At 48.6% G+C, this 23879-nt stretch overlaps 9 protein-coding genes across 9 annotated transcripts; 5 read left to right on the top strand and 4 right to left on the bottom strand.

Annotated features, from left to right (window-relative positions):
- The first annotated feature begins 3040 nt into the window (after nt 1-3040).
- On the top strand, nt 3041-4383 carry EI90DRAFT_3029512 (uncharacterized protein). The gene is made up of 5 exons (XM_039058135.1): nt 3041-3180; nt 3282-3351; nt 3410-3627; nt 3686-4077; nt 4148-4383. The coding sequence occupies exons 1-5, from the start codon at nt 3048-3050 to the stop codon at nt 4256-4258; spliced, it is 924 nt and encodes a 307-aa protein (XP_038923035.1). The 5' UTR covers nt 3041-3047; the 3' UTR covers nt 4259-4383.
- A 1667-nt stretch (nt 4384-6050) lies between these two features.
- EI90DRAFT_2903572 (uncharacterized protein) lies at nt 6051-8111 on the top strand (the record flags this gene model as incomplete). The annotated part of the gene is made up of 8 exons (XM_039054145.1): nt 6051-6168; nt 6224-6459; nt 6509-6585; nt 6642-6822; nt 6885-6976; nt 7035-7402; nt 7465-7751; nt 7806-8111. 8 exons carry the CDS (start codon nt 6051-6053, stop codon nt 8109-8111), a joined length of 1665 nt encoding a protein of 554 aa, XP_038923034.1.
- Nucleotides 8112-9026: 915 nt separating this feature from the next.
- Nucleotides 9027-10314, top strand: EI90DRAFT_2903260 (putative isomerase YbhE; the record flags this gene model as incomplete). Its single annotated transcript, XM_039054134.1, has 4 exons — nt 9027-9326; nt 9379-9670; nt 9747-9881; nt 9965-10314. 4 exons carry the CDS (start codon nt 9027-9029, stop codon nt 10312-10314), a joined length of 1077 nt encoding a protein of 358 aa, XP_038923033.1.
- Nucleotides 10315-11193: 879 nt separating this feature from the next.
- On the bottom strand, nt 11194-11771 carry EI90DRAFT_3143369 (DNA-directed RNA polymerase; the record flags this gene model as incomplete). The annotated part of the gene is made up of 5 exons (XM_039065014.1): nt 11194-11324; nt 11386-11435; nt 11495-11521; nt 11576-11673; nt 11724-11771. 5 exons carry the CDS (start codon nt 11769-11771, stop codon nt 11194-11196), a joined length of 354 nt encoding a protein of 117 aa, XP_038923032.1.
- Nucleotides 11772-12620: 849 nt separating this feature from the next.
- EI90DRAFT_3011112 (uncharacterized protein) lies at nt 12621-13230 on the top strand (the record flags this gene model as incomplete). Its single annotated transcript, XM_039056439.1, has 5 exons — nt 12621-12686; nt 12755-12775; nt 12846-12951; nt 13011-13111; nt 13174-13230. The coding sequence occupies 5 exons, from the start codon at nt 12621-12623 to the stop codon at nt 13228-13230; spliced, it is 351 nt and encodes a 116-aa protein (XP_038923031.1).
- A 360-nt stretch (nt 13231-13590) lies between these two features.
- EI90DRAFT_3029500 (uncharacterized protein) lies at nt 13591-15534 on the bottom strand. Its single transcript, XM_039058134.1, has 9 exons — nt 15411-15534; nt 15062-15122; nt 14906-14999; nt 14694-14852; nt 14481-14634; nt 14377-14426; nt 14024-14323; nt 13778-13967; nt 13591-13720 (listed from the first exon to the last, which is right to left on the bottom strand). The coding sequence occupies exons 1-9, from the start codon at nt 15418-15420 to the stop codon at nt 13650-13652; spliced, it is 1089 nt and encodes a 362-aa protein (XP_038923030.1). The 5' UTR covers nt 15421-15534; the 3' UTR covers nt 13591-13649.
- Nucleotides 15535-16281: 747 nt separating this feature from the next.
- EI90DRAFT_3143367 (Metallo-dependent phosphatase-like protein) lies at nt 16282-18656 on the bottom strand (the record flags this gene model as incomplete). Its single annotated transcript, XM_039065013.1, has 10 exons — nt 16282-16548; nt 16611-16997; nt 17050-17500; nt 17559-17652; nt 17676-17704; nt 17756-17783; nt 17842-18031; nt 18091-18155; nt 18210-18335; nt 18461-18656. The coding sequence occupies 10 exons, from the start codon at nt 18654-18656 to the stop codon at nt 16282-16284; spliced, it is 1833 nt and encodes a 610-aa protein (XP_038923029.1).
- A 1395-nt stretch (nt 18657-20051) lies between these two features.
- Nucleotides 20052-21440, top strand: EI90DRAFT_3029493 (phosphoesterase family-domain-containing protein). The gene is made up of 7 exons (XM_039058133.1): nt 20052-20156; nt 20210-20525; nt 20580-20653; nt 20711-20777; nt 20834-20877; nt 20967-21189; nt 21278-21440. Exons 1-7 carry the CDS (start codon nt 20110-20112, stop codon nt 21320-21322), a joined length of 816 nt encoding a protein of 271 aa, XP_038923028.1. The 5' UTR covers nt 20052-20109; the 3' UTR covers nt 21323-21440.
- Nucleotides 21441-21506: 66 nt separating this feature from the next.
- Nucleotides 21507-22865, bottom strand: EI90DRAFT_3115167 (uncharacterized protein; the record flags this gene model as incomplete). Its single annotated transcript, XM_039062750.1, has 1 exon — nt 21507-22865. The coding sequence occupies one exon, from the start codon at nt 22863-22865 to the stop codon at nt 21507-21509; it is 1359 nt and encodes a 452-aa protein (XP_038923027.1).
- Nucleotides 22866-23879: the final 1014 nt, after the last annotated feature.

Here is a 23879-nt window from a genome sequence, read left to right as displayed (position 1 = left end):
CCGTCTTACAGCCCATGATGTCCTTCCCGAGTTCCATCGGCATAGTCCGTCACTTCACTTGTCAAAACGCACCTAGGTCGATATGGGTGAGGGGAGGAAACCTATCGAAGATGCTATCTTTTATTCCCTTGCCTCTGCAATTTGACAGGATCGCATGCAAGCCTTCTAGCTGCAGAAATGAATTGCCTGAATCCCGATATTCGCTAGGTGAATTGACATTGATGCCATGAATCCCCAAAGTTTGAAATCCTTTGGACATTCGTCATTCCACAGCAACCATTCACGCCACGTCAATATGACCTGACCTACGCACGGCAACACTCCACCCAAATTTAAGACCTGCGAACGCAAGGGAGTCTGTCTCGCCACATTCGCTGTACACAGACTTTCCGAGTAGGGGTACGGTCTTGCCACACTTTCCGATCTAAGGGTGGCTTTGCTGCTGAAGGTCCATATCTGTCTTTTCCTGCCGTTACAGACCGAGGACCAGCATCTCAAACACTTCTACGAGGTGGACAACCACGAACTTTTGCCTCGCATCGTACTTGAACGTCAAGATAGCTAATCTCCGGGCTCCCTACTAGCTCAGTAGTGCGATTTGGCGTCAGGGTCATGAGGTGTCGTGCATGCTGGACCCCGCAGCATTGCTTTGTACTCAGTCCAAGCACAGGAGAATCGGGAATAGATCTTAAACGGTACAGAAAGCCTGCTTAGACACGCTCTTCCGCCGTCCAGATGTGAAAAAGGCGCCGTGCCAACATTCGCCCCGAATTACACTAACATATCCAGCAATCCAGGCTGGGGCCATGGATTGTTCCGATGCCAAGCCAATCCACCCGTCTCGGCAGGCAGCAAAGCTAGGGCGTATGACATGTCGACAAGTAGCTACAATCCCCCGGGTAGTCATGATATAGGATGTACATACTTATAGCTGGAGGTAGAAAGGAAACTCGTGCATATACGGGACCATCTTCAAAGTTGATGAACCAACCACCATTCAGGGATAAGCTCTCGCTGTGCAACGTCGTACGAACCGACAATCCTTAGAGGTCTTGAACTCAACATCATCGTCCTTGGGATAAAAATTGTACGTGTGCGTATTGAGGAATACATACAGTTATCAGACCTAATTCCTCCCCCGAGTAATGCTGCTGAGACGGGGACAACTCATAAGGACCCAAGGTGATCCAGCTTTGTTTGGGTCCTGAACTTCACCCTCTAAAAAGCAGGTCTCGTCCTTAGCGCCTGGAGTGGTGCCCTCTTGAACAAAGCGAGTTTCCCTGAGAACTGTCTCAGCAGCAGCCCAAGGTCATGAGAGTGTCGGAAAACACTGCGGAAGCGTTGTAACCCGTTACAAGGCGTTGTAACGCCTTTCAACGGCACGTGCCGTTCTAACGCTCTCAACACTGAACTCGATCGTTCCAACGCTTCGAGGCGTTGTAACGCTTTGCCTCCGTTTCAACGCGTTGCAACGGCAACAAGGTAGGGTCAACAAAAAGAGACAACCCCTTGCAAGCCAGGATTGAAGCATACCTTCACTTCATTACATCCCCACACATTATCCTCGATTTTGGTGACTCACATTGCGGAATAGGACCAGAACTAAATATCATTAAATGGTTGGTACAGGTGGGAATTGAACCGAGGAACACTGTGATCATTATAGTAAGTACATTCATAACCGCTACACTACCATGCACTCTCAGCTCCGCGCTGATATGTTGACATAAAGTTGTATCAATCATAGGCCTTTTGAGTGTATATGGGCTAAGTTACTTAGTATTCTCAATATGTGTACACCCGCTGTGGGATTGAGGTCTAACTCATTGTGCTCAATGGTGGTGCTATGTGGAGTTAGAATTCGAACGAAGTTGAACGTGATTGTTGTTCATTTTAGCAGTGGTATTGAGGAGAACATGAGTGCAAACACAAATCAGAACTCAGTGAATGAAGTGGCTTAAATAAGAATGTGCGGTGGACATTGAGGGTGGTGGAACATGGAGCGATAAAGGAAGATTCCTATGCTGGACACTGACAGTTGATGGGGGGTGCACTCTGTGTGTGGTCGGAATCGTTGTCCATGCTGTCCCTGAATGACATGTTACGACTCAGCGCCCAGCCTCCCATATGGAACCCCACTGGTTAAAATGACACAGGAAGAGAACGGTGGGGTTGTTGGGGATTTGTCACTTGCTGAAGTGGTCGTTCGCTGTGAGAGTGGCTTGACCGTCAAGTAGGTAGACGTCATCGATGTGAAGCAAGTGAAGGTAATTTGTGGCAATGGATCATGGAACGTGTGTTTGCCTGAGTATGGGGGACTCCCATGTGGCTTGGAAGTACAGGGTATGGAAATGTGAGTGTACAGTTGCTGCAGCCGTGGTTGGCAGTGAAGGGGAAGTGCGTCCATGCGTTTGTGAACAGGGATGTTTACAGCGGGGCTGAGTATTTACAATTTGATTTTTGCATTGAGCGTTGGAACGGACTAGCAAAGTGTTGGAACAAATTAATAAAGCGTTGGAACGGATCAATAAGGCGTTGAAACGCGTTGAGAGCTCTTAACGCGTTAAAACGAAATTCCGTGTTTTCCGACAAGGAGCGATAAATTCACGTGTGCGCTAACGCATTTCCCCTTCCTGGAAAGCAAGCTCCGCGCTGCTTCCGCACTCCATCCCACCGGCAACCGCCCGCGAAGGTTCCCCCCCCAAAAAATAAATAAAAGGCACATCAACCAACCAACCCCAAACTATTTATACCCCCATCATTCATATATGACGCGACCACACAAGACCCCTCAAAACGAGACACAGCCCGCTGATGTGTTCGCTGGACAGGAGACAAGCAAAATGGGGAATATAAATATACCAGAAGACCCAGTGCCCAACGGGTACTCTGAGAACCCGTATAGAGATTACTTGAATCGCGCCTATGAGTACCTTCGCACTGAATCGGTCTCTGCCGATGGTTGGAAATTTATCGGTGCGCCCGGACGTTGCTGTTCCGATCCAAGGCTATGAAACTTGACCGCAGGTGACAAGGATGGGATTGTCATGGAGAAGAAACGTGTTCCAGACGATCCATCACAGATCCCTCTTGTTAGAGGGCGCGGTATCATTCGGGGAGCGAAACCAGAGGCGCTCTGCCAAATTGCGCTCCAAGAAGGTGCAAGACGCGCATGGGATCGTAAGTCACTTCTTTATCTCGGGGCCACTCCCCGTGCGTGCTGGTCATGGCCCTGCAACGTTGATGGATTTGATTCGACACCAACTTGTCGCCGCTGATAGCACGTTTCCTGGAACGGCACGCCCTGGCCCGGTATGGTCGTCGGTCCTACAAATTTTATTCGATTGAAAGGCGAGCTATCTTTCCTCATGGGAACAAGATTTGTCCGCAAGAGCTGACTTGCCAAAAGAGGTGCTGCCAGTGTCCTTGTATCCCAACGCGACATCGTCGGCGTGCACGATGCAATATTCCACGATGACGGTACAATAGAAGCTGTACAAACATCTGTTCCGAATGACGCCCGTACTCCTGAGACCTCTGGGAAAGTTCGAGCAAACCTGAAGGTAGCAGGCTTTGTATTTCGACCATCCGGAGAAACTGATACGGATGTAACCTACTTGGTCAAAGGTGCGTCCGGGAAGATACGTAGCCCTGTTGCGGGTGACGGAAGATACTATATTCTCAGTGAATCCAAACGGAAGTATTCCAGCGGCTATCGCCAGTCGAATTGTGGGAGAAATTCCACAATGCGTAGTCAACATCGCGAAGTTTTTCCATTCGGATGGATTCGTTCCTTATATTCCCCACTCACTCGTCTTCCTAGCGACTCTGCGTTACGAGAAATATGAACACTCTTCTCGCTCTTACAGGGCCGGTTTTATTGGAGCAAGCGCGGAGGAGCTCCACATTGTCGTCGATAACAAGACTATGTACCACGACAGATATGACATTGAAGTAGCCAAAGACAATGGTGACACGGTTGAGGGGATTGACATCATACAAGAGCCTGGTTTAATCAAGATCAAATTAGGAGATCAAGTGAGGGGCCAGAAATTCTTCGTGAAGACGTCGAGGAAGGTTAGTGACAAAGTTGCAGACTTAATAAACTTAAAATTTAATGCCACTCCCTCCGAATTATTAACTTCAGAGGAAGGTTATCAAGCAGCCGCGACGGAAAGAGCCCAATGCTTCGATGGATCCAGTAAAGTGGGACAGAGCTCGGGCCGCAGCAATCGAATTTGCGTGGAGACTTCCCTAGGCATTGAGGCTGGTGTCTTCGTCGATGTTAAGCGACGCGCTAGAATTTAGAGAGTATTCGTAAAGAACGGCGGAAAGCGGAATCCCATGCGAAGGCCGAAGAGTGAAGTTAGATGATCAATGAGCTCACAAGTGGCTAGAGAAGTCACTGAACTAAGTAAGCTCGATTTACACAAAAAGTGGAGTGTGTAAATACACGATCTCTACTTAACTGCATATCTACGAAGATTGGGGTTTGTATATGGGTCAGAGGTGGCTTATATAAGCTGAACGCCTGCATGTTAACCAAGACTCGCATTTACGAGCTAGTTAGCACGCCGTCTGACGCGGTAGTACCCGCCACTCTTCTTCCCTTGCTTGTTCAACGATTCCACTATGCATGAAGATAGGGAGGGACACACAATGAACCACAGCACATGACAGGCAATCGATCACGGAGTGAGATGAACGATATTGTCCGAACCACTGACAGCCCCCTAAGATGAACATTGAGCCCTCTTGTTGCGAGGGACGAAGAGGATAATAACGCGTAAAAGTCCTTTATCATTTGTTTTGTTACTGCTGTCAAGGGTTTGGGCTGGCCAACGGGCGGCACACTGTGCGCGCTATTGCTGGTAAAGATGGTCAGAATGAGGAGCAGTAGAGAAAAAGAGGTTTGTAGTAATGAGATCAGAATGGTATTTGGATTGAAGGGAATGTTAAAATGTGACAACACGCGGCGTAGGAATTTAGGGCCTACATCACGACGTCTGTGATGAATGCGGTGGAAAAAAAAAACAGAGGGTGCAGAGGTCAGAGGAAGACATGGACTCCAATGATGTTCTGTGGATCAGGGTAATAGCAGGAGAATTGTTAAAATCGAAAGAGGACGTCATCGTGGTTCGGAGAGCCCAAAACGCGTAGAGCATGGCAGAACCATTTTTGATATTCGAAAGGGCATACAGAAGAGAGCAAAAAGGTAAGTATATGCAGTAAATCGGAGAAAGATGGACACACACGGGGAAGGTGGTAGCGGCCATGCGAATTTCGTAACAATCACCAAACAGAACATGTGCATGATTATGCGACAGAGCGCAAACATATAAAGAAATGTCATGGTGTTCAGCAATGGGAATCAACTGGTGAGAAGCCAATTCGGCAGATGGTAAAAGCCTAGCTTGCAGACTAGGGAGCTAAGGATATGCAAAATGGATGAAGAAACACCTGTGACGTCGGTCAAGGAACTGAAAGCTAGCGGTGATCCGGAAAGCATTAGAGAACAAGCAAAGGCAAGAGGGGGAAGGCAGAGGAAGCGAGTTGAGAGTGGGCCGGTATAATTACGAACCCGGATTATGCAGAATTGGCAATAATAGAGGACCTTGTTATCAAACGCATTTCGCAGGACCCGCTACAGAGTAGCGGGAATTTCCGAAGATAGAGAAAACAACGAAATAAAGTCAACAATGTCTGCTACTTTGCTCGTTTGAGCGGACGTGTTCGCTCCGTTTTCCTCTATGGCTACACAAACGGAGTGCACAGATGGCTAACTGGCTTGTAGATGCGAGCCTTCGTCAACATCGCAGGAGGGCAAATGTAAGCGTTCAGCTTATATGAGCCACCTTTGATCCGTATATAAACCCCAATCTTCGTAGATAGTTAAGTCCTGTATTTACACACTCCTCGTGTAAGTCTTGGTTCAGTGACTTCCCTAGTAGCCACTCCGTGAGTTCATTGACATATCGGCCTTAGCCGATTTAAGAAAAACTAACTGAATAGAGCGGCGCCTACAAGTCCACTTTGAGTCCCTATGCAACATGAAGCTCGTAGCGCTTCTTTCTGGGGGGAAGGATAGCTGCTACAACCTAATGCACTGCGTAAGGAATGGCCATGCTGTCATTGCAGCTGCATCACTTCGGCCAAATATTGGCAAAGGTTGGCTCGGATCGATCTGGCAACATGACTATTTCGTTCAAGCAGATCTGTGTAGAGGAGCTTGACTCCTTCATGTATCAGACGGTTGGACAAGATGCCATAGAATACGTTGCAAAAGCACTTGCGGTCCCGCTTTATCGTCACGTCATAAATGGATTCGCTCTTGAACAAGGATCAGAGTATGGTTCTCGGTTAATCCCATCGCAAGTAGCGCCTTCGAGCAGTGCGAGCCATACTGGTGTGGAAGGGGATGAGACAGAGGATATGTTTGAGTTATTGAAAATCGTGAAGGTGACTTCGCTGCCAGATACAGAAAGCAATGGCCAACAACCGTCTTCAGGATAATCATCCTGAAATAGAGGGCGTATCTGTTGGTGCGATTTTGTCAAATTATCAGCGTATTCGTGTGGAACATGTGTAGGTGCATACATCTGTTCCCCCCAACTCGAACACTAAAGAATGAACCCACAAAGTTGCCGTCGGCTGGGCCTTACTTCGCTTAGCTATCTATGGCAACGAAACCAAAGGGAGCTTCTTTCAGAGATGATCGAGGCTGGTCTAGAGGCCGTTATTATTAAGGTAGCTGGTCTTGGTCTGTATCCCAAGCATCTCGGACGAACCTTGGCGCAAATGCAACCTGAACTCGAAAGACTTGTGAGTTTGTCTTTGCAAGAGTGGTACGTTTTTGTTTTTAATATAGCTTCTTGGGGGAAAAGTGCATGCTGTATGGATCTCATATTTGCGGGGAGGGTGGGGAATACGAGACACTCACTTTGGAGTGTCCCATATTTCACCGCCGAATCAGCCTGTGAGATTTGATACGCCAGTCTTCTGGATTTGATTTTCCGCTACTGATCCTGCCTCAGCCGACAAGTCGAAACGGTGATGCACTCAACTAGTGACATTGCCCCCGTCGCATATCTAAGGATACTGGGTGCTGACCTGATTGAAAACGATTCGCATTCTACAAGTTTTGTTGTGGGAATCCCTCCTATGCTCGACGAACTGGGCGTGGCCGTTAAGGTTTCAGCGGAGAATCTCTCACAGACCGCCATTCTTACTCCATTGAAGCTCCAATCACCTCCTCTCCCGTCTCCTCATTTCCCAACATGCGCGATGAACAGCGCCTTCTCGGACAGTCGCAAGTGGGTTTCCCTATCAAATGTACAAGGAAGCACGACAGAGTTGCTGTCTATAGAAGAGGAGTGTGCACAATGTTGGGATCTCGTTTCAGGTACATCACAACGTTTCCTCCGTGGCATCTGCTTACCAATTATTCCCCGATGGGGTCTTAAGACATGCTTAGCCGGCACTCCTTGAACCTTTCCCACATATCTCATGTCAACGTCTACCTGGGTACCATGGAACACTTTCCATACATCAACATGGCAATGTACCAATTATTTGGCACCAGTCCGCCCACTCGCGCTTGCGTGGCAATCAATCTTCCCTCGCCAGCACGCGTTCGATTGGACGTCATAGCATGCAGTGGACTTCAGCCTGGTGACCGCAGAGCCCTTCATGTTCAAAGCATGAGCTACTGGGCACCAGCAAACATTGGGCCATATTCTCAATGTGTATCGGTAAGTTCGCACCTGGCAATTGTATCACAGCCTTATCACTAAATACTGTTGAAGATTGGCCAGAGATTGTTTATTTCTGGTCAGATTGGGCTGATACCCAGCTCTATGACGATGCCTTCGCCGAAATCTTTGCCTCTTGAAGTCGCCCTTTCTTTGCAGCATGTTCGGAGAATTGCTCGTTGCATGTCCGAGATGATCGATCAGAAAGGAGCAGGGAAGGAGATTGCTCAAAGTGCCATCTTCTGGCTCGAAGCTAGAGAGTGTGCAGCTCAAGATGTGCAAATAGTCGCGGCTGCTTGGAACAAGCACTCAAACGTGCGCTTTCACGGGCGAGGTCCTCATTTCGCTCTGATCGGCTAATACATGACGCAGTCAGGAATAAAACTCACAGCCGTTATCATTGGGGTCAAGGAGTTACCGCGGTCAGCTACGGTCGAGGCTCAAGTTTTGTATCATTGCAACAGGGAGACAGGATCGGACGGAGCTACATGGGATACGTTGCCTGAGAGTGAGTATTTAATTAGGGAGGCTACACATCTAATCCCCCTTCAGGATGTGGAGAGGGACGGAGAAGAGAACTTATATCCAGGTCTCTCCAGGAAGGGGGAAGTGAGCTCTATTTTGAGGTTTCCCCATCTGGAGATGATCATACCTGCGCGTTGGTTGCCGTTCGAGGGACACTAGGTGAGAAATGATATCATTTCAGTCTTGATATGGCTAAACCCTTTTGCAGACAATGCCTTCGGCTCAGATCAGGATTTTAATAGCTATCTGAATCCTATCCATCTCCGGGCGTTCTATACACCCTCAGTGTCAGAGCAGCATCGTGAGTGTGATGCCGATGTTTCGCGCCAGTCATTCACAGCCTTGATATAGTCCGCGACATTCAACAGAAGATCTTTGGGACACAATCCAACTTCACACCGATCCCTGTTCAGTTCCTTGTCACCTCTGACATGAAAGAGTGGGACATTGTGTTCATTTTAATACATACATAACAGCGGAGAAATCCATTACTTTGTGTTATACGCCAAGCACCTAAAAATTGAGCCAGTGTGATATATCGCCCTCAAGATAGCCCGCATGCGAGATCGAGAACGAAACTCGGGCAAGGCGAACATTTCCCCACGATCAATCGCTATCTGACACGCCTCGGCATCGAGTGAGTTCCGGTGAAGTTCCGATTTCCATGCACCCATGCAGGACATCATATCATATATATATTGCTCATGTCCCAACCTCGATTATTCGCCCATCCTTCTTATCACCTTTCTGATGTCGTATAAGATCCTGGTAGGATCGTACACCGACCGCATAACTACCCTGGCGTTTGATCCAGATCGCAAGACCCTTCAAGTGCTTTCAACCGTCCAGGCAGGACAAAGTCCATCATGGATAGCACAACATCCTACCGACAAGTCACTTATTTTTGCTACAAACGAAGTGGAGGATGGGAAAATCCAACTGTTCAGACTCGCTAAGGATGGGCGATTAACTTTCCTCGAGGAATGTTCATCGGGCGGAGCTCTTCCTGCCAATTTAGGGGTGTCTGAGGATGCGGTCGTGGTTGCCAACGTAAGATTCCCTCCACGATCGATAACTTAAGATCACGACACGCTGGGATTAGTACATGGGAAGCTCTATCCTAGAGGTGCCGCTCTCTGCTACCTCCCCATACCTGCAGCAGCGACGCCAGGACCCTATCACATTCGAAGGGAAAGGCCCTAACAAGAGTCGTCAAGAATCTTCACACCCTCATCAAGTTATCCTTCGTCATGGGACACAAAAGGAAATCCTAGTTCCTGATTTGGGCGCTGACAAGATCTGGCGACTGACTGAGGGCGACGGAGGCAAATGGAGCGTTGCCGGCTCTATCGATTTTGTACCGGGCAGCGGTCCCAGGCACGCAGTGATACATGGTACGTTGAATGCAAACCGCCTGCGTGATTTGATCTCAAATACTCGCGTCAATCACTGATGGCATTAAAAACGAAGACAACATTATTTACACAGCTCTTGAACTCACCAATGAGGTTGCATCACACATTTTCACTGAGCGCCCTGGAAAGTCCATCCCGCTCGGGTCACTCTCAAGTCTTCCGCAGGGTGCGAAGCCAGAAAACCTCCTTGGTAGGTGCAAGTTGCCTTTTTCTATCCACCACATACGACTTGCTGCCTCTAACCTATTCATTCAACTCCCGGAATGTCGGCAGCCGAAATCTTGATCAGTGATTCCACGCCACTGCATCCTATCCCACTCCTGTATGTATCGAATCGGAATGAAGGGCCGCCAGGAGGCGATTCCATCGCGATATTCACACTGCATCAGCACACATTGTTGTATGAGTTTGATGGGGAGTCACAGTTCAAACTCGTTAATTCTGTGGCAACTGGTCTACATCATCTCCGTGGGATGAGTATTGGGGGTAATGATGGCAGGTATATCATTGCCGGCGGTGTAAATGGGGGGGGAATCAAGGTGTTTGAGAGGGTCGGGAAAAGTTTGAGCGTGGTTGCGAGCACGGAGGCAGTGGTGAAGCCGACTTCGTTCTTGTGGGTTTGATTGTTCGGTTTCGGTTCCGACGGGGGAAGTTTAGACATTATGAAAGTTCCGCCGTAGCCTCTGAGATCCTTCCGGACCTGATGGAGGACGGTTACGTGGTTGGCTATAGAGATTAGGCATGCAGTGTTCGTATTACATTGCAGACCTTGTGTGTGAGAAGGCGCGAAGGGTAGTGGCGACGGCCCCGACAGGATGTCGAAGCCTCTTGATTTGAAGCGAGCCGGTAAATACAAAAAGGAGGCGATGGGGCAGGTGGAGAATAACGATGAAAACAGCTAAGAGTAAAGAGGCAAACACAAGGAAACCTCCGGGTTCCAACTCGCGAAGGATAACCAAGGCTAAACCGCCTTCATCCCGAATATTTGTAACCCAACCAAATTTCCTATAACCAAACTGATAAGAAAATTGGTTCAAAAATATACGATAGAGTCATAGAACAAAGAAATAAACTCCAGCGTGCGCGGACGCAAGAGAGAGAGAGAAGCTGTGGATCGAAAGCGTGCAGCGCACGCAAGAGGTAGTGACTGAGAAGCCGGAGCGTACTACAGGTGCAGATGAGAAGGCACGGAGGCCGAAACGCTCAGCGGGCGCGCATAAAAGAAAGAAGGCAGAGGCCGGCGGACGCGAATAAAAAGAAAAGATAAAACCGACGTACCGATCGAGAAGTATGAATGGGGAACTAAAGAAACAAGTGCATGAGCGTCGCGGGTGATCAGTGAAGAGGCGTCATGCGATGAATATTGCGTACAGAAGAGGGCTGGACCTAGCAAGGGGCACGGCGGATGCCCAGAATAACGGACGCTATTGGAAACCTCAATGAAAAGATAAGGGGTCGCCTGCGTTGTCATAGTCAGAGTGGCTTACTCTAGGGTGTCACTCTTATAATCTCTCCTTAAATTTTTCGTAATCGTTTGAAGCCAGGCTTTGTTCATATGCCTCGCCTATGGCTTCGCAAAGTTTATCGAGATTGTCCAGAGCCTCTATAAGGGCGTCGAGTGATGAAAGGTTATCTGAGTAGGTTGAGAACTCCATGAAAGGCTTCAATATAGACATAATGAAACCAGGGCGCACCATACATCTGTATGCGTAGGTGTATTTTTGGCTCTGAGGGATGCGGCACACTGGATGAATGATGGAAATGGTAAGTATGGTGCAATGAGCTCGCGAGAGCCCATCCAACCTGTACCCGCAAAACTCAACTTTCGGACTAAAACAAAGGCCTCAAATGAAGTCTAGAATTAATTCGTTAAAAATAGCTCACTTTTTTGTCAAAATCCACCGCAGGGCATTCCCAAGCGTATGTGTTTCATGGTGGAGGACATAAGTGGCTGCCGACAGATCAGGCTGTGCCCCGGGAAGCTGAAAACCCCTCAGCTTGCACCTGACAAAAGAGGAAACCAACTACTCACAATCTCTATTTTTGAAGTGTTTTCTGGATGTGTTTGCGGGAACTCCATGGAGATCGAAAGAGTTTGGCACACACACACAATATAACAATTAACAATAAATTCGGACAACTCCGCTACCCATTTGAATCATAATTGTTGCGCACGTGTTTTAAACTTCATTCACAGACGAGCCTTTATAGGATCAAAGGACAACAATCGACGGGGACTTTCCTCCTGCTCCCCACTTCTCTCTACGAGCTTCACCCTCCGCTGCCACAGTACTTCATCAAACACTGACCGCAAGGAAACTGAGTCCAGTCTTATCTCGTGGGTAACCCAGCCCATCATTTCACCATGTTTCCACACACCGGCTTATCGACTTCTATGACAAACCCGAATGGGGGGTATTCAATGATCCCCTTTCCTACGTAGCAAATCCTTTCCCATTGGTGACTTGCCTCCTTGTGGACACCACCCGATCCAAATTATTTCGAACAGAGGGCCTGTGAAGCCAAATCAGAGGCCTAGCTGTTTTTTTTTTGAAGAACCATTTGAATACTAACGGGCAAAGGTCAGCCCTTTCAGCCCTCCTAACTCCTTCTACCATATTGAGGACATCAGCTGTCCTGCCGTCACTGTGTGCATCCTGTGCCCTTCTCTCGCCCGTCGCCTCTGACACGTCGCCGGCCGCTCGACAGCTCTCGGATCATCAGTCGGTGATACGCGCGGAGACGAAAGGAAATTTTGTGGTACAGCCTCTGTTCCTCCTATTCGCCGCCGGAGTGAAATCAACATTTTCACACTTCTACATCACTCACCCTCCTATATAACCCTTCTCCTCGCATACTCATAATCACTGACTCGATTGTGAATAGGTACAAGAACCGTTCATCCTTCATAACGTCAAGGGGTTTCGATATGCAGAGTGCCACGCTTATCGTCGATAATGTCCCAAGTGGGGACCTAAAGGCAAGCCAGCAAAGGGTGCGTTGCTTTTCATTTTTGCTCGAAATTTAGTTGTAGCAAACCTTGTATCGTACCCTTTTGTGTAGGCGGAAGTCACCAAAGTCGATGTGCGTCAGGGACAAGTGCTTGTCCCCCATTAGAGACTGATTCATACATTTCGACTATCGGTATATTTAGCATTTTCCTGAGGGAAGGAAAGATGTCCGTGGGAGTGCAAGGGAGGAGTCAACGAAGCGAAGCTATGCCGTTCCAGATGAGATAGACGAAGAGGATTTACAAGCAGGTAGGCGCAACTCCCCTCCTATTGAGGGAAAATCTTTGGTTACTAATCGACGGCCTTAGAACTTGAAGCCCTTTCATCCCCTGATGCTGACGGGAATTCGTACTTGGACGATGTCGTCTCTCAACCGACGCATTCCCATTTCTACAAGCAAAACGGAGTTGTGCGTCATTTTAGCATTTTCTGCGCTGTCTTGTCCTTTGACGTTTCTCTGCGTTCGCATAGATGCCCAATCACGATCGAAACGATCCTGCAAGGGCTGTAGCAGCCACTGGATCCTAAAAACCATTGCGTCATTGACATGTGTTGAAATTTGGTGTGTCTCGCTTTTAATTTGTGTTGATGCATGTTCCTGCAATTAGGATTCATGATTAATTTTGTCTTGATAATTATTCGCCCTGTTGCTTAAATGCTGTGACTGCTTTTTTGCCATAACTTTGTTGCTCCATACTACTGTGTCCCCTTGTTCGCGTAATTCCCCTCATACTATACTCCAGAATTTAATGATAATGTCATCCGTCCCCTCGGTCCATGATCGCTCTGCGCGAGTATCGTCAAGAAGTGAAAATTTACATTATTTGACGTGAGCCGTCGCTTTGCACAAATAGAAATGGCGGTTTGGGTCGCAGACACAGCAAAGTGAAAGGGGTAACAAGCAATCAACGGGAAAAGTGATCTTTTTGGGAACGCGAGCGGAGATTTTATCCTTGCATATGAGTACCCCTGGCGGCGGTGGGGGCGAACAAGTGAGTTCGGTCATTGAAACGAACATCTGAAGGCAGTTGGCGTTAGTTAACCCATGCCCATGGAATGAGTGAGACGCGCGTACCGAGGGATCTCCCGCCGTATTGATACCCAGAGAATTTGGCAATGGCCGTCTCAGCTTCTTCCACTGAAGCGAACTGAACCACTCCAGAGCCCTTTGACCTAGTGCCGTCAAATAAAATTTCAGCTTGCTCAACAACGCCAGTAGTCTCAAAAAGCTCGACCAGGTCTTCATTCGCAGTAGACCACGGTAACTGGAGGCGTAATACATTAGTATCTACGTGGATTTGCCAATTGAATCTACACTCACGTTTCGAACCATGATCTGGTTGTTGGGCTCTCCACCTGGGAACCCACCACCGTAGGGAGCCGCATTGTAGCCATGGGGGCCTGTCGGGATGCCCACATGGTTGTAGTTACTCGCATTGGGGCCATTGTAGTCGGCGTAGATGTCGTTGCTAAACTGTCGTCCGACCCCACCACCCATGCCACCTCGGGAGAAACCGCCCCTACTAAAGCCACGACCGCCCATATAACCACGACCTAAACCACGGGGTGGGAAACCACGACCTCGATAGACACTGGGTCCTGTCAAACCAGCATAGCGGTCCTGCAGCAGTGTGCCATCAAAATGAAGAAATGCCACAGAAAGAGATTGCTTACTTCGCGCACTTCAAGAGCACGACCATACCATTCATATCCATGATACATTTCTATCCAAAGGCCAGACTCAGATGCATCTCCGAGGCTTCAGCTGTAATACACACCAATGGCTGCTTGTGCGTCCTTCACGCTTTCGTAAATGACGGTCCCAGAACCTTTTGCCCGGCCATCTGGTCCAATATTGATGTCAGCTCGGACGATGTTCCCCGCAGAGCGGAATAAGTCTTTCAAATCTTGCCATCCCGCCTGGTATGGAAGCTAGTTATGAAAATTCAGTCGCTCATTCAAGCGCGGAGTAATGATGAGCCCATGCGTACATTACCGACATAAAGCTGATTCCCAGGGTTGGCTACGTTGGGGAGTGGGCGTGGACCACCAAAAGCGTTTGAACCATATGGGGCACCTCCGTGAGCAAGCGCCGCTCCCATCTTGCCGGGAACAGGTGTTGCACCAAACCTAGACTCATTCTCACGATCCTACGCGCACGTAACTAAGTTTCGTGATGAGAAGGATGATCGATTATACACACCTCACGAATAAACACAGGCCGGCCAAGAAGCAATTGTTCCCCAAGTTCCTTTATCGCTCTTTGTACTTCCTCTGTAGTGGAAAACTCAACAATCCTATAAACAAATACATGTTATCACGGCATGACCACGCAGGAGAAGAATTTTTTTCTGCTTACCCGCAGCCCTTCGAGACACCTGAAGGGGTAACAAGGACCTCGGCAAACAGGACTTCTCCAGCTACAACCCAAAAGAACCACTCATCAACATTCCGTCCCTTCCATCGGCCCAGGACCAGCAAAATGGATATATGAACAAAAATGGAGGAATGGGTCTGGGGAACTTGATCAAGCATGAGGCCTAGTGTGAAGCTTGGTGCGCCCGCTAAAAGACTGCCCGCCCGCCCGCCCTTTCAGCCACAACATGCCCATACGCCTCTGATAAGCTCAATACTTCCATTCAAGCTCCCCAACCACCAGGAATAACAACATCGCAGCGACAAAAGATTTTCCACGTAACGCCACCCACCTCCCCTCATAAACTCAATCAAATCACCATACTTGACGTCGTAACTGAGATTTCCGACATAAACACGATTTTCCCTCTTGCTAATCTTCGCGAACTCGACTGCTTCTTCGTGGGGCGCATTCACCGGGCCTCCAAGGCTGCGAGGAATGCGATCGCGGTCTTGGCCTAAATCGCGATTACGGTCTCGGTCACGACCACGGTAACGGTCGCGGTCACGCCGGCTGCGATAGCGGTCGCGAGAGCGGGAACGAGAGCGATGACTGGAGCGAGAGCGGCTTCGACTGTGGCGCCGATGACGAGACCGAGGCGAGGATGAACGATAGCGACCACGGGACCTAGAGCGAGAGCGAGATCTGTCTCTCTTGGAGCGCCGCTGTTTAGCGTGTGAAGCGCCAACAAAAAAAGTAAGCGCTTGGCATGGTAAACACGAGGAGTGCAGAACTTACGTCTCTACGATCGTCAGGTTCATAGTGATCATTAGTGTTTCTCCTGGGGTCTCTCCCTAGTTCGGAACACGGAAGTTCAGTAATTTGGGACTCAAAAATAAATTACTACAAATCGACTCACTGTCACGAGGTGATCCCCTATCATCCTTTCGGACGTCCCTAGTATCCTCCACCTTCACGTTTTCCTCTTCCATATGTGTTCGCAGGACCGTGAAAGGAGACAAGCTTTGAGTTGATCAACCTTCAAAAGGATAGGAAGAGCGGCTCGGATCCTTCCGACCGGAATCAATTTGACAAGTATTTCTGGCAACAATTACAAGAGTGGTCGTCGCCACATTCATAGATAAAGTACGATGGCTAACTATCAATAGCTAACCCTACTTGAATCAGCAGAACCGAACGATCGCAGAATTCGTTGTACCGAATTACTTCCACTTCGCCTCTGCAAAGATCCCATAAATAGTATTCGTGTAGACATTCCCATACGTAGAAATGTCTGCTGCTGTGTAGTTCTTTGTGTTTTGCAAGCTGTTAATGACAAGAAGAATTTGCGCTTCGAAGAAGTCCGGGAAAATGACATCCATAGGGTCCGAGTCGGTAAGGCCGGTAGGAGTGGGAGAGCCAATATAAGCTGGAGAACTATAGTGCGGCATTGGCGAGTGAAGGGTGTCATCGCCGACGCCTGGGCAACTCTGAGTTGGGTCAAGGGTGAGGTATTTGGCCAAGAAATCCCGATGAAAGCAACCGAGCTTACATCATTGGTCATGTAACCCAACGTCAAATTCGCATTCTGGACGCGCTTCAAATCGGCCGGAGCGGCTGCCCACATGTTCCTTATCCATGCATTAAATCGTCCCTCAACGTAACCTCGAGCATATTCTTCCTCTGTCTCGGTTTCTAAATTATTGCCACGTTTTCCCGGTGCTCCTTGATTATTCAGTACGCCAAGAACCCTTCTTCCGACACTGAAGGGAACAGTGACGTAAAGGAACCCGTTGTTGAAGGGCGAAACGACGAATTCATCGTTGCGGGTGAATGGGCCTGAATAGATGTCAAAGCGTTGTGAGCCGGCATTGGTGACGGCAATGTTAGGGACTGAAGCTCGAGCCGGATTGGCAATGGCTAGACCGACTGGCATGACCTTTGGGAAAGCAAATGAGCACCCAGGTGCGTAAGGGCTGTTTGGGCTATACCTCGTTCACAAGCAATGTCAACACTGATGCGTTGGACGGATAAGCCGCGCGGCTGAGGTAGTAATCCTGCGGAGCAGTTCCGAACTGGTAACTAATGTTGTACTTCTTAGCCAAATGGACGATCTCTTCCGACAAGATCAAGCCGCCGGCCGTGTCAAATTGTTTCTTTTTCGTGTGATACATGTAGGTGTTTCTGTTGGCATCGAGATATCGTCGAGTCACATTCAGGGTTGTGGTGTTAGTGATGAGGTGCTTCGGAGGAAGCTGCGCTGACATCCAACCAACCGTCTCCATGTAACGCCCGGATTCGAGGGACATGGATCGTGGATCGAGCTGATTGCAATCTCGAATATGACTGTGGCCTCCAAAGATGAAAATCGGTGTCAAAGGGTGAACAGCGCGAATGGCATTAAAGACGACGGGCCAGTTATCTCGAGCAATTGGCATGTGCCTGATTGAATAATGGTGTCAATGTTGCCGTGCTGACCTCCATCCGAATATGGACGCACCCAACCAACAGGAAGAAGTCAGGCTCCTCCGTAATGGCAGCGGCGAACCACGGCTCCTTCACCATGTTCTGAACAGTCTGCACGGTCGTATTTACTGCATTCGCGTTGAAGTTGAACAGTATGCCAAGGCAGTAACCTTACGTCCGCTGAATGAGTTTGGTGAGCTTCTGTGTTCTTCTCTTACAGAATGTGCTCACAAGAGTGTCTTGAATTTCCGGTAGCGACCTAGCACGAACCTTGTAATTAGCATTCGAGAGTTGACAGAAGGCTCATGAACACTTACTTCCAACTGGCGTGCTGATGATCTTACCGTTACCATCATTGACTGTAATGTTGACGTTCGATGAGAGGTATTTTCCATCCTGTTTCGGCGCAAAATACTTGTACATGTCGAACGTAACATTATACACATAAAGTTCATGATTCCCAATTGCGAGGATATCGTAAGGAAGTTGCTCAATAAGCTTATTGGTCTGGGGACGCAAAAATTAGCCAATCATTATCGGAATTTGCGTTCCTGTCACGATCAGACCTCTGTTCCATCTATCGAGCCTGGCGGACCACCGTCTGACAACGCAGAACCATCATGGATATCCCCTAAAATGAAATCAGCCGTCATAGAATTGATTAAAATCCTCACAAGAAACAAACCAGAATCTACAAGAAGGAGATCTACACCACGCTTAAGAGCTTCTTGCTTCATATGTGTTACAAAGGACTTGAAATCGCCGAAATCCCCTGAGTAATTAGGCTCGGGGTAAGACGCCTTTGTATGACCTTGGGAACATAAGAAACTGAAGCTAGAGGCAGAAAGTGATTGAACGAACCAAGGAGCCATCCTGATGACCGTCAAGCCATCAGTGATATCAAAATGAGTGGGGCAAATTCAGATGATGACTGACCGTGCGAGTCCGTTGTATGAAGGAAGTTCACGTCTCCCCAGACGAGAGGGGCGCTAGGCCAGGCGGTAGTTTGTGTCGCGCCCGGAAAGGACCTCTTGGCATGAAAATGTTCGTTGCTGTGTTCACCAGCGCAAGCGCAAGCTCTGAGAGCCAGGACACCCAAAAATAATGCAAGTGAGATGCCCTTGTTCGACATACCGTGCTCGAACAGCTCGCCAGTGGATCGATTCACAAGCGCCTTTCGGTTGACGCTGGGAACTTTGCGGTGCAGAAGCGCTGGATTATAATGCTGTGACCGCTCGTTGCCATTCGAATCTGCTACATACGGATGCATCAGAAATGGGGATAATAATATGTACTCATGAACGGCAGTGCCGGATGTCGGTGCCGTGTTTTGAGTTTATTCTGGACATTTCAGGCTGCGCCAAGAGCGTAACGTCTGAATCATGCGGTTGTTGTCACAGCTTGCCGGTTTTGGTGGGACAACTCGGGCATCGAACAGAGGGAAGTAGTATCCTAGGTAGTCTGTACTATATTTATGGCAGATGCTGTGGAAGCACCCAAAGGCTAATAACCGTGGCAAGGAAGAATGATGTGAACAATAAAGCTAGAAGCGTTGTAAAGCGGTGACGGTTAACATTATTTAACACCACAACGTGGCGCGCAGCCTTGACGCTGCGAGCGCTGGGAGCCATTATGACCTGACCTGTCCATCCAACATTCGCGATGATTAGGTACCGCATGACCGCGAAGGAGGACAATTTTTATCTTGCTAGCACTTAGCGTCTTGATCTACTGTGGGAAACATGGAACTAGAATTAGCAGGTTGACTTCGGCTGGATTCTAAATTCAAATTGCGTCTAGTGCCGCTCCACGTCCTGCATGCCCGCGATTCAGGATTCCATTGACGGCACCGATCATTTCTTCACACCTCCTATAAAGTGATTTGCTTCCCCTACTTGACCTACTGTTGCACCACCGGGTTCGCAATGTTGGCCATGCTCATTCCACTGGTACTCCTTGTAGCCCTACCCAGCACCGTCATTGCATCCTCGGCCATCCCTTGGGTACCCCCAGCTCCATGCCCGACTTGCTTCTCTCCCAACTACGTTGGACCAAATAGTGTGTTATCACCCCTGTCTCCCAGTTATTCCTCGCCATTCAATTTGCGTCTGGATCAGATGGAACTTTGAAAAACGGGCATTTTGTCAAAGGGAAAGCCTTCGGACGCATTATTCAGATTTGGCTTGAAAACAGTGTGTCCTTGAACCATTCTCAAGGCTTAGCATTTACTCCTAAACAGCTGACTATAACATCGCGGCCACTACTCCCATTTTCCGAACCCTTGCTAAGGAGGGTATCCTCCTCTCTTCTTACCTCGCCTTGACGCAGTACGTGACATATCCCCTCATGTATTTTCTTTGTTGCATTGAATGGCTCCTGTTAGTCCTTCGGAGCCTAATTATATCGCGTCCATCTCGGGTGACTTCTATGGCCTGGCTGATGACAATGTATGTCAATTACATTCAAGCATCGGCCTTTGTTGAGACGGGGCCACCATACTAGATCTATCATGTTCCTTCCAACATTTCCACCATCGTTGATCTCCTTGAGAATAAGAAAGTTTCATGGCCACGTACCAGGAGAACATGCCTACGGATGCTTACCTTCTTAACCACGCCTCCAAGAACTACAAGTATGTGCTTGACCGTCCCGCACACGTTTATCCATCAACCACCATCAGTTCAGTACCGGCTCTGGCAGTTACGGCTACTATGTCCGCAAACACAACCCCCTCATCATCCATGACGCCATCTCAAACAAGACTTCCCGCGCGCGTCGCATTCGTAACTTCAACGATTTCGCAGCGGATGTCAGTGCTGGCGCATTACCACAGTGGGTTCTCATTACACCCAATATGGTGAATGATGGCCATGATACGACAATCGATTTTGCGGGCGAATGGTTGAAGTATTGGTTGGTTCCGCTCTTGAAAAACAAGAATTTCAATAGTGGACATGGGGCGGATGGGACCCTTATTGTTCTTACATTTGATGAGAATCATGTAAGTGCGAAATTCGGATTTCCTTGAGGAGCGCCATCACCATCTTGGGGACAGAGTTACACCGTTCAGAATCGAATCGTTACCATCCTTCTCGGATCAGCCGTTCCGATGCATCTGAAGGGTACAGTGTCAGTGATGGATTGAGCACTGTCCGTTCGTTCGCCCCATCTAACGTTTATCATCAGCGACGATACCTTCTACACGCATTATTCCCTTCTCTCGACAGTCGAGGCGAATTGGCAACTCGGTAATGTTCGTCTACAAACAGCAGTCATACATTCTCAACTCTGACATCATGGCGCCCCTAGCTTGGACGTGGAGATACAAATCTCTCACTGGCCAACGTCTTTGAGTACGTATTCCTTCTCTCCCCACAATGGATCCCTTCTTCCGTTTACTGGTAGTCATGCATCATCCCTTTCTCATCCTACAATGGAATAGCTTCGTCGCCAAACAAGCCAATGTTAAAAATGTACCCCCGCCTAACCCAGTCCCTCTCACGAACTTGACAGGGATGTGCCCCGGTCCGTTCAATCCCAGCGCATGGATTCCGTTCGTTGCACCAGTTAAATCGAACCGGTTTGGGCATACTTATATTCGCCCTGGGATGAATTTGAGTGTGACGAAGGAGACGATTGGGCCGCCGATCAACATTACGTATGCGGTGAGTCCTTATTTCGTTTCGTTTCTCACCTGGGTTCGGGTGGTGGGAAAAGAGAGGTTATTGATCGTTCGAACTTGACGTTATTCAGGACAATCCGTACGCTGGAACTGGGAGCATTGTGACTTTGTACTAAGCTGTCATGTTGTCGCTTGTTCAATGGCATCGTGGAAAGTAGATGTTTGTCGGTTCGATAGAAAAGTGAGCGTGACAATGAGATTGCATCTACTAAATATGCTGTTGCTCGAGAGCCTCTCTCCCTAAGTCTCTGAACTAAGCCCACCCTTGCGTACATTGATCCATACCAACCATCCATACGTTCAAATCCGTTGCACAGCTTCCTCGCAGCTTGGCCAACCGTCTGGCCCTAGACTCGCTATCTTGTCGAATGGTACTGCTTCATCCTCTTCAATCCATCTGAATTGCTCCGGGAAACTGTTCGCAAGTGCTTGGATGCGTTCATGACCATTAGGCCATTCTGCACCATCTCGGCGGGTAAAGTCGAGGTAGTTCCACTCAAGTCGAGAAGTCCAAGGGGATTCCAGCCAGTCCCTCATTACTGCCTCGGGTACATCACATAAATCCCAATCACTGGTTGCAACAACCCGGATAAAGCTAACGTTGTGAGCCTTGCGATTTCGGCCCGAAAACAGCAGAGGGAGGAGTTTGTAATAGTCCCTCGCATTGAGCTCGATTGCAAAGATGGTGGGATGAGTGGATATGAATGCATAGAGACTGATCTCTTGTGTGAGAGGGGAACTTCGCAGTGAGATCGTTCTTAAATGAATGAAATCTGTACTTTTGGCCGCATCGATGCATTCAACGCCACCTGGAGACAGTTCCAAATGACGGATCGAATGGGTGGTGTCGAGTAATCTGAGCAAGACGTGAATGGATCCATTGACAATGAGGGAATGAAGCGTGTTAGAACAGAATCGGGGCAGATCATCTGGACTATTCTGTAGCCGCGCTTCCTCCAGGTGGAGAGGGTGCCATCCCAACGAGTCTAGGTGCCTGGATTGTGAGATGTATCCGATGCGCTCGCGTGCGCAGAAAATATGGTTGACATTGAAATGTCTAACCTGACCGCGAGGGATGCCATCCAACGTGGAATTGATTGTTTCGAAACTTGGTCCCTCAACGCTAAGAGATTCGAGCAGCGGAAACGAGGAATCGTGTCTCCATAAAGTAATGAACTTATGGCCCATTGGCCACGGTGCCAGGATTAGTCGAAGCTTTCTCAAGAACGGCATTGAGCGGGGAAGAGGGAAGAATGCAAGGATGGCGCCCATGTGGATGGAAGTGTAGTGAAGATTGCGGACGCGAGGGAGAAGTGGGGTTAAATAGCCGGTTAGTCGTGAAAGAGTCGCTTGATTGATGGAAGGGTTATTGAGGTCGTAAAAATAGATGCTGAGATCTAAGGGTACCGTCCTCGCTCTCTCGATGAGAAGCTTGAGCCTCTCCCAGTCATCTCCGGTGGAGATGTTTTTGTGGGAGATATAGAGCGCACGCCAAAGGAGCGGGGTATCGATGCAAAACGCTCTCCATGATCGACATACTTGGGAGATGCTTCGCCTGTGCCTATCCACCTTAAACCTATGCGTATAACTAGGTAGTCCCTCCAGGAATATTATTGACAGGATTTCTGGTGGCAAGACGTCTGTGGGCTGTTTCCTCATAACTGAGCAGTTGAGTGCTGTTGGGTTGAGCGCCAACGTACCGGGTGGCGTATAATATCCGCTTACTTTAAATCGAGGCAGGTGTTTAGTGACCGAATACTAGGTACTCGCTAGGTACATAGGCAGGTTACCTGGAATAGACTCGCCACTGGGCAGGGTGTGGAACCGTCACAGCCACTAACACATTAGGGGGTTCACGAAGACACAACTATGCACAACTCGACTCAACTTGAGTTCCTCAACTCAAACGCAACTGAACAAAACTACAACAAAACAGCCAGTTGTGTCGAGTTGCGAGTTGAGACTCACACGGCCCAACTGGATCAAAACTCATTCCCAACTCGGCCTTTAGAAATTTCTTAACTCCGCTGCCCAGTGACAGAAAGTCAGGTGAGGACTGTACGGTTTTGATTACATATCATGGCAGGATAGGTTTGGGACAGGATTAAGCGATGGTGGTGCTGATAGTAGGAATTTTGGATACTGTGAGCATGCTTCAGCGTCGGTTGTTTGTGAGTCGACATCAACTGTGCAGTTCTTACATAAGTCAAGGGTAGACGGTGTTAAAGAAATATTAGTTGAGCCTAAGATATGGATCTTCGTGAACGCCCCGTAACTGGTTCCAAACTAATCCTCAACTTCAAAAACTATTGAGGCATAACTGCACCCACACGTGATGGAGTTGCGTTCAAGTTGTGCCTTAGTTTTGCTCCAGATTTGCCTTCGTGAATCCCCCTATTGAAGGATACGGGAAAGACACAACCAACCAATGTTCCTTCATGGATGCTCCAGCACAATAGGCAGGACGCCAGGTTTCTTTTTGTTTAAAGTGCATTTTCTGCTGGCGAAAAGACCCGGAATCCCACGTCCCGTTGAGAAGGTCATTCCCGTTGTGTCATAGGGTGTAATAAACCAACATAGTCCCAGTAATCGGCGCTGGCGAGACACCTACAAAACCCCATTCCAAGCTATAGTTGGACATCAACCAGGCAGGTTACCAGCTTCTACCTCGGG

Source organism: Cantharellus anzutake (genome assembly GCF_015039405.1).
Source record: "Cantharellus anzutake strain C23 chromosome Unknown EI90scaffold_2, whole genome shotgun sequence".
Lineage (NCBI taxonomy): Eukaryota > Fungi > Basidiomycota > Agaricomycetes > Cantharellales > Hydnaceae > Cantharellus > Cantharellus anzutake.
Note: the sequence above shows the minus strand (reverse complement) of the source record. Positions and strands in the feature narration are given on the sequence as shown.